Source organism: Eucyclogobius newberryi, unplaced genomic scaffold (assembly GCF_026437365.1).
Source record: "Eucyclogobius newberryi isolate DKJ021-1_F unplaced genomic scaffold, fEucNew1.0.hap1 SCAF_12, whole genome shotgun sequence".
NCBI lineage: Eukaryota > Metazoa > Chordata > Actinopteri > Gobiiformes > Gobiidae > Eucyclogobius > Eucyclogobius newberryi.
Genome location: NW_027315746.1, coordinates 2,108,412 through 2,117,312, shown reverse-complemented (window position 1 = coordinate 2,117,312; position 8,901 = coordinate 2,108,412). Strand labels below are relative to the sequence as shown.

Below are 8,901 nucleotides of genomic sequence, written 5' to 3'. Positions count from 1 at the left end.
AAAGAGGCATGAATAAAAAACTGGGTTAATTAAATAAGAATTGTATTATTATTTTATTCAAGTATTTATTTCGAGCAAGTCAAGCAATACAAAGAAGTACAAATAACATGTCAACAAGAAAACCTTCTAGAATTGGGTTTGTTTTTCAAGATAAAACTAAACTTAAACTAAATACTTTGGAGTCGATCGTCTTTCGTACATTTTGCTCATCGTAAAACACAATTTTCATCTGAAACGGCTCAACAATAGAAACGGGGCCGTTCACTTCCTGTTCAGAGCTGCAGAACGGATAAGCCCCGCCTCTTCGTAGTGATAAGCCCCGCCCCTTCATAGTCACATTCCACTATAACGAGCGGAATATTCTCATTTACATGTTTTTATTTTTGAAAAGGCCACGTGTGATTTCAGAACCCTGCAGGTGTCACCTGCTCCTGGCTAGCTCGCCACGTCTATGTAGCATACACAATGCTGCAGTGGATTAGAATTACATGCTACATGCTACATGCTACACATTTGTGGGATGTGGGCGGGGACAGAGGGCAGGGGGGAAACAAAACAAAACAAATTTATGGAACAAATCCCTCGGAACGAGAACGTGACCAAATAAATAACTGTAAACAAGGGCCAAATATAATTACCTTTAGTAGTTTTAATTTGATAAATATACAGACTACTGAACCTACTAAACCAGGACTAAACCAGGACTAAACCAGGACTAAACCAGGACTAAACCAGGACTAAACCAGGTCTAAACCAGGTCTAAACCAGGACTAAACCAGGACTAAACCAGGTCTAAACCAGGACTAAACCAGGTCTAAACCAGGTCTAAACCAGGTCTAAACCAGGTCTAAACCAGGACTAAACCAGGTCTAAACCAGGACTAAACCAGGACTAAACCAGGTCTAAACCAGGTCTAAACCAGGACTAAACCAGGTCTAAACCAGGTCTAAACCAGGACTAAACCAGGTCTAAACTAAGTGTAAATCAGGTCTTGTTTAGACTGGTGTATTTGAGGTCCTGGAGGCGCAGATTGGCAGCCACACTGGCGTCAGTCAGCCCTGGGGCAGCTTTGCGTTGTGGCTCGTGGTTCAAACCCAGGGGAACATTTCCATTAGAAACGAGCTGACGAAGCTTCAGAGGTCGTTTCATTTTTCAATTAACGGATTTGAAATATTCACATCTGAAACGATCGTTTCAAAGACTCAGACCAAAAATTAATTAACCAACTTGTACCTAATAAACCGCCTCTTCGTAGTGATAAGCCCCGCCCCTTCATAGTCACATTCCACTATAACGAGCGGAATATTCTCATTTACATGTTTTTATTTTTGAAAAGGCCACGTGTGATTTCAGAACCCTGCAGGTGTCACCTGCTCCTGGCTAGCTCGCCACGTCTATGTAGCATACACAATGCTGCAGTGGATTAGAATTACATGCTACATGCTACATGCTACACATTTGTGGGATGTGGGCGGGGACAGAGGGCAGGGGGGAAACAAAACAAAACAAATTTATGGAACAAATCCCTCGGAACGAGAACGTGACCAAATAAATAACTGTAAACAAGGGCCAAATATAATTACCTTTAGTAGTTTTAATTTGATAAATATACAGACTACTGAACCTACTAAACCAGGACTAAACCAGGACTAAACCAGGACTAAACCAGGACTAAACCAGGACTAAACCAGGTCTAAACCAGGTCTAAACCAGGACTAAACCAGGACTAAACCAGGTCTAAACCAGGACTAAACCAGGTCTAAACCAGGTCTAAACCAGGTCTAAACCAGGTCTAAACCAGGACTAAACCAGGTCTAAACCAGGACTAAACCAGGACTAAACCAGGTCTAAACCAGGTCTAAACCAGGACTAAACCAGGTCTAAACCAGGTCTAAACCAGGACTAAACCAGGTCTAAACTAAGTGTAAATCAGGTCTTGTTTAGACTGGTGTATTTGAGGTCCTGGAGGCGCAGATTGGCAGCCACACTGGCGTCAGTCAGCCCTGGGGCAGCTTTGCGTTGTGGCTCGTGGTTCAAACCCAGGGGAACATTTCCATTAGAAACGAGCTGACGAAGCTTCAGAGGTCGTTTCATTTTTCAATTAACGGATTTGAAATATTCACATCTGAAACGATCGTTTCAAAGACTCAGACCAAAAATTAATTAACCAACTTGTACCTAATAAACCGAGACTAAACTGGGTCCAAACCAGGAATAAACCAGGTCTAAACTAGGTCTAAACCAGGTCTAAACCAGGTCTAAACCAGGTCTAAACCAGGTCTAAACCAGGTCTAAACCAGGACTAAACCAGGTCTAAACCAGGTCTAAACCAGGACTAAACCAGGTCTAAACCAGGTCTAAACCAGGACATGAGCACGTGGAGGATAATCCCGTAGACCAACACGGTTAATCGAGCAAACAACGGCCGTTTAAACAAGATAATTAGAAAAAACAACGACAACAATGATTTATGCAAATTATGCACGACAACCAAAGTCACAGGAGGAAGAGGCAAGTGCAACACTCTCATAACTCTGTGTGTGTGTGTCCTGTGTGTGTGTGTGTGTGTGTGTGTGTGTCCTCTGTGTGTGTGTGTGTGTGTCTGTGTGTGTCCAGTGTGTGTGTGTGTGTGTGTGTGTGTGTGTGTCCAGTGTGTGTGTGTGTGTGTGTGTGTGTGTCCAGTGTGTGTGTGTGTGTGTGTGTGTGTGTCCAGTGTGTGTGTGTGTGTGTGTGTGTGTGTGTCCAGTGTGTGTGTGTGTGTGTGTGTGTGTCCTGTGTGTGTGTGTTGCCATGGCGTCACGTAGCATTAGCTTCTCTCTTCGTCCCAAATGAAGCTTGACGTTCTTCTCTCGTTCACAGCTGCGTCGCTCATGGAAACCACTTTATTCCACACGTTAAAACCATGAAGATGTTCCAGCTGAAATGTCCCTCCTCCTCCTCTTCCTCCTCTGTCTCCCTCTTTCTCCCTCTTCCTCCGCCTCCCTCTTCCTGTTTATTTGTGTTTATTTGTGTTTGTGTTTATTTGTGTTTATTTGTGTTTCCTGTAGTGGTTTCATGTGTTATTTGACCTCATACCGAGTACTGCAGTACGAGCGCAGTATTTGCAGTTATTTGTGGAGCTTTAACTAACGACAACAATAGTAATGATGATTCTTTCTTTAATTGTTCAGAGAAGAATGAGAAGAAACAGAACATTCTACATGTTTCCTGGACAATCTTCATGTCACAATCGTGGTCCCTCAGCAGTTGTTATGTGGCATATTTGGACTCGAGCAGAACCCGGCCGTGGGTTTGGAAGTCCAGGTTCTGCCAGCTCAGAACGTTGCCCTCGCCGAAGTTTGTCATCGGCCCGAAGAGCTGGATCTGAGAAGGTCTGAGCTCATAGTCCCACATGTGAAGGTCAGAAACCATCCCAGAGAACGGAGAAGGTGAGAAGGAAGGGAAGAGAACCTGTGTGAGAGAGAGAGACCGGGTCAGAACCAGAGAGAGAGACTCAGTCTAAACCAGGACTAAACCAGGACTAAACCAGGCCTAAACCAGGCCTAAACCAGGCCTAAACCAGGCCTAAACCAGGACTAAACCAGGTCTAAACCAGGACTAAACCAGGTCTAAACCAGGTCTAAACCAGGACTAAACCAGGACTAAACCAGGACTAAACCAGGACTAAACCAGGACTAAACCAGGTCTAAACCAGGTCTAAACCAAGTCTAAACCAAGTCTAAACCAAGTCTAAACCAAGTCTAAACCAGGACTAAACCAGGACTAAACCAGGACTAAACCAGGACAGAAGCAGGACTCGTACCTCTCCGATGACCACGGCCAGTGGAGCCTTCATGGGCGTTTGACTGAGGAACTTCCTGCTTGAAGGTTCTCCGTTGACCCAGAGCCGCACGATTCCGTTGTGCGCCATCCACGAGCAGCACAGCGACTGCCACGTGTTGACCTTGTAGTAGTTGGAGTTAAAGTACACGGTGGTTTGGTTGTACTGGACGTAATACTGAGAAGGTCTGGGAGCATTGGAGAGGAAGATGCCGCTGGAGGAGTTGGTGGTCAGCTGGAGAAGAGTGTGAGGTCTGAGGAGGTCTGTGAAAACCCTGCCCACCAAACAAACACAGAGGATCACATGATGCAGGGGGCAGTGGCAGAGTGGTTTGCCCGCTGCCTCAGTGGCTTTCTGTGTGAAGTTTGTTCTGCTTGTGACTTCCTCCACTTCACTCCTACAACAGGTTCTTGTACCTTTCCTTTGACATCTCGTCATTTAGAACCGAACGGACACATTATGACGCTCTCTTTCTCTCTTTTAACGCTGTTCTGACATCGTCCATCTGATCTTCATTCGCCTTGAGTCATGAATCCTGCTAACGAGCTCGTCTTCTCTGAGCCTCACGAAAACAGAACCAGAACCGGAGAGAGACCGAGGAAGAACCAGAGAGAGACTGAGGAAGAACCAGAGAGAGACTGAAGAAGAACCAGAGAGAGATTGTGGAAGAACCAGGGAGAGACTGAGGAAGAACCAGAGAGAGACTGAAGAAGAACCAGAGAGAGACTGAGGAAGAACCAGAGAGAGACTGAGGAAGAACCAGAGAGAGACTGAAGAAGAACCAGAGAGAGATTGTGGAAGAACCAGGGAGAGACTGAAGAACCAGAGAGAGACTGAGGAAGAACCAGAGAGAGACTGAAGAAGAACCAGAGAGAGATTGTGGAAGAACCAGAGAGAGACTGAGGAAGAACCAGAGAGAGACTGAGGAAGAACCAGAGAGAGACTGAAGAAGAACCAGAGAGAGACCGAAGAAGAACCAGAGAGAGACTGAAGAAGAACCAGAGAGAGATTGTGGAAGAACCAGGGAGAGACTGAGGAAGAACCAGAGAGAGACTGAAGAAGAACCAGAGAGAGATTGTGGAAGAACCAGGGAGAGACTGAAGAACCAGAGAGAGACTGAGGAAGAACCAGAGAGAGACTGAAGAAGAACCAGAGAGAGATTGTGGAAGAACCAGAGAGAGACTGAAGAACCAGAGAGAGACTGAGGAAGAACCAGAGAGAGACTGAAGAAGAACCAGAGAGAGACTGGGGAAGAACCAGAGAGAGACTGAAGAAGAACCAGAGAGAAACTGAGGAAGAACCAGAGAGAGATCGAGGAAGAACCAGAGAGAGACTGAGGAAGAACCAGAGAGAGACCGAGGAAGAACCAGAGAGAGACCGGGTCAGAACCAGAGAGAGACCGGGTCAGAACCAGAGAGAGATTGTGGAAGAACCAGAGAGAGACTGAGGAAGAACCAGAGAGAGATTGTGGAAGAACCAGAGAGAGACCGGGTCAGAACCAGAGAGAGACCGAGGAAGAAGGAGAGATTTTTTAAAACTACTACTTTGTTACTTTGGGCCAAATGGGTGGGGCCAGAGGACCAGCAGACATCGCTCTGAGGGCCACGTTTGGCCCTCGGGCCGTGGTTTGTTGTCTATCATAAATCATTACAACTGCGTTCTTAGCGTGTTGGGGCAAGCTAGCTTTACCCCGCCGTACTGCCCTCTGCCGCCAGCAGATGGAGCGCCAACACACATCCTGGTGAATGCTGTGGCTCAATGACCTCTGACCTCATGCAGACGGTGAAGGCGCTCAGCTCTTTCAGGTCCACATCCATCTTCACAAAGTTCGTCCCACTTTCTTCTGGAAACGTGAACATTTTTCCCCTGAGATCTGTGGAGAACACGTGTTTACAGCGAGAAGGTTCCACAGTACAGCATTAACGTGTCAGATCTGTGGAGAACACGTGTTTACAGCGAGAAGGTTCCACAGTACGGCATTAACGTGTCAGATCTGTGGAGAACACGTGTTTACAGCGAGAAGGTTCCACAGTACGGCATTAACGTGTCAGATCTGTGGAGAACACGTGTTTACAGCGAGAAGGTTCCACAGTACGGCATTAACGTGTCAGATCTGTGGAGAACACGTGTTTACAGCAAGAAGGTTCCACAGTACGGCATTAACGTGTCAGATCTGTGGAGAACACGTGTTTACAGTGAGAAGGTTCCACAGTACAGCATTAAAACCATCAATCTCCATGGAGACAAGACACAGGGCAGATCTGTGGAGAGGCAAGTCCGCTCACAGTAAGAATATATGAGGTGAAATATATTTATAAGGGATTTTTGAGCCATGAAACATCAACAGTTTAATACGTTAATTATTAAACATTAAAGCATTACTGTGGAACATTCCAAGCATTAACTTCTCGACACAATAAAAGTGACGTAGTGCACCTTTAAAATAAGGGTTTAAAGTTTGTACCTTGTGGAGCCGCGGCGCACGTCCCGAGCACCAGAACCAGAACCACACAAAAGAACTCCATCTGAACCAGGGTCTGAACCAGGGTCTGAACCAGAGTCTGAACCAGGGTCTGAACCAGGGTCTGAACCAGGTCTGAACCAGGTCTGAACCAGGGTCTGAACCAGGTCTGAACCAGGTCTGAACCAGGGTCTGAACCAGGGTCTGAACCAGGGTCTGAACCAGGGTCTGAACCAGGGTCTGAACCAGGTCTGAACCAGGGTCTGAACCAGGGTCTGAACCAGGGTCTGAACCAGGTCTGAACCAGGGTCTGAACCAGGTCTGAACCAGGTCTGAACCAGGGTCTGAACCAGGTCTGAACCAGGTCTGAACCAGGTCTGAACCAGGGTCTGAACCAGGTCTGAACCAGGTCTGAACCAGGGTCTGAACCAGGGTCTGAACCAGGGTCTGAACCAGGGTCTGAACCAGGTCTGAACCAGGTCTGAACCAGGTCTGAACCAGGGTCTGAACCAGGGTCTGAACCAGGTCTGAACCAGGTCTGAACCAGGTCTGAACCAGGGTCTGAACCAGGGTCTGAACCAGGTCTGAACCAGGGTCTGAACCAGGGTCTGAACCAGGGTCTGAACCAGGTCTGAACCAGGGTCTGAACCAGGTTTGAACCAGGTCTGAACCAGGGTCTGAACCAGGTCTGAACCAGGTCTGAACCAGGTCTGAACCAGGGTCTGAACCAGGTCTGAACCAGGTCTGAACCAGGGTCTGAACCAGGGTCTGAACCAGGGTCTGAACCAGGGTCTGAACCAGGTCTGAACCAGGTCTGAACCAGGTCTGAACCAGGGTCTGAACCAGGGTCTGAACCAGGTCTGAACCAGGGTCTGAACCAGGGTCTGAACCAGGTCTGAACCAGGTCTGAACCAGGTCTGAACCAGGTCTGAACCAGAGTCTGAACCAGGTCTGAACCAGAGTCTGAACCAGGTTTGAACCAGGTCTGAACCAGGGTCTGAACCAGGTCTGAACCAGGTCTGAACCAGGTCTGAACCAGGGTCTGAACCAGGTCTGAACCAGGTCTGAACCAGGGTCTGAACCAGGGTCTGAACCAGGGTCTGAACCAGGGTCTGAACCAGGTCTGAACCAGGTCTGAACCAGGTCTGAACCAGGGTCTGAACCAGGGTCTGAACCAGGTCTGAACCAGGGTCTGAACCAGGGTCTGAACCAGGTCTGAACCAGGTCTGAACCAGGTCTGAACCAGGTCTGAACCAGAGTCTGAACCAGGTCTGAACCAGAGTCTGAACCAGGTCTGAACCAGGGTCTGAACCAGGTCTGAACCAGAGTCTGAACCAGGTCTGAACCAGAGTCTGAACCAGGTCTGAACCAGGGTCTGAACCAGGTCTGATATGTGAGTTTTACACTTTGCAGCTTTTACAGTGAAGTTCAGAACGACCTTTGACCTGTGCAAATACAAACCCCAAAGATAAATATGAACATGAACCCTACAACTCCTCTTGTAAAGGTCATAGTCTAAACCAGCTCCAAACAGGGCCAAAACAGGTCTAAACCAGGACTAAACCAGGTCTAAACCAGGTCTAAACCAGGACTAAACCAGGTCTAAACCAGGACTAAACCAGGTCTAAACCAGGTCTAAACCAGGACTAAACCAGGTCTAAACCAGGTCTAAACCAGGACTAAACCAGGACTAAACCAGGTCTAAACCAGGACTAAACCAGGTCTAAACCAGGTCTAAACCAGGACTAAACCAGGTCTAAACCAGGACTAAACCAGGACTAAACCAGGTCTAAACCAGGACTAAACCAGGTCTAAACCAGGTCTAAACCAGGACTAAACCAGGTCTAAACCAGGTCTAAACCAGGACTAAACCAGGTCTAAACCAGGACTAAACCAGGACTAAACAGGACTAAACCAGGTCTTAACCAGGTCTAAACTCTGTCTTAACCAGGACTAATTGACTCAGGACCACGTCAGATGTGTTTTGGACCCAGGAGTGAAACTGGAAGTAGCTCATCAGGTTTGAGGTGACATGTACCTGGCTCTCCACTGAGGCCTCGCGCTCCAGGAAGAGCAGGTCCATCAAACGTCCTCGTGACGACCGAGTCCCCGTCATAATGTAGCTGTCAATCACAACGCGCTGATGCCGGGGGTCGAAGGTAAAGACAGAGACGTGTTAATCCATCAGTGCCACGCCTCCCTCAGAATGAACCAATGAGACGACAGAACAAAACTCTCAGAAATGACTCAAAACCAGTGAAATATTCAGTCTTTTTCAGTCAGAAACAGTTTTTAAACAAGTAAAATTGTATATCGTTTTATCAAATAAATCGATTTCAACTGGTCAAAAATGAAAATGTCAAGAAATGTGAACTCATCTACGTTTACTTTTATAATCGTTTGACTTAAAGTGATGATGTAATGTTTCAGTTGGAATGACCTGAACAGACAAACTCCAGAGCACACGCAGAACATGCAAAACCCCCTTCACCCCATTCTCTTCTAACCACAATAACAGCTTCACTAAATGACATTTGAGCATTGACTAAATCAGAATTTGTTGTACATTTGTATATGGCTGATTTATTGGAGGATTCTCGGGAGGAGGAGCCTGGCCCTT

General features: G+C 47.1%; 1 protein-coding gene across 1 annotated transcript; it reads right to left on the bottom strand.

Annotated features, from left to right (window-relative positions):
* Nucleotides 1-3,249: 3,249 nt before the first annotated feature.
* On the bottom strand, nucleotides 3,250-6,349 carry LOC140355672 (C-reactive protein-like). Its single transcript, XM_072440331.1, has 4 exons — nucleotides 6,285-6,349; nucleotides 5,591-5,693; nucleotides 3,779-4,094; nucleotides 3,250-3,450 (listed from the first exon to the last, which is right to left on the bottom strand). Exons 1-4 carry the CDS (start codon nucleotides 6,343-6,345, stop codon nucleotides 3,250-3,252), a joined length of 681 nt encoding a protein of 226 aa, XP_072296432.1. The 5' UTR covers nucleotides 6,346-6,349.
* Between the last annotated feature and the right edge of the window lie 2,552 nt (nucleotides 6,350-8,901).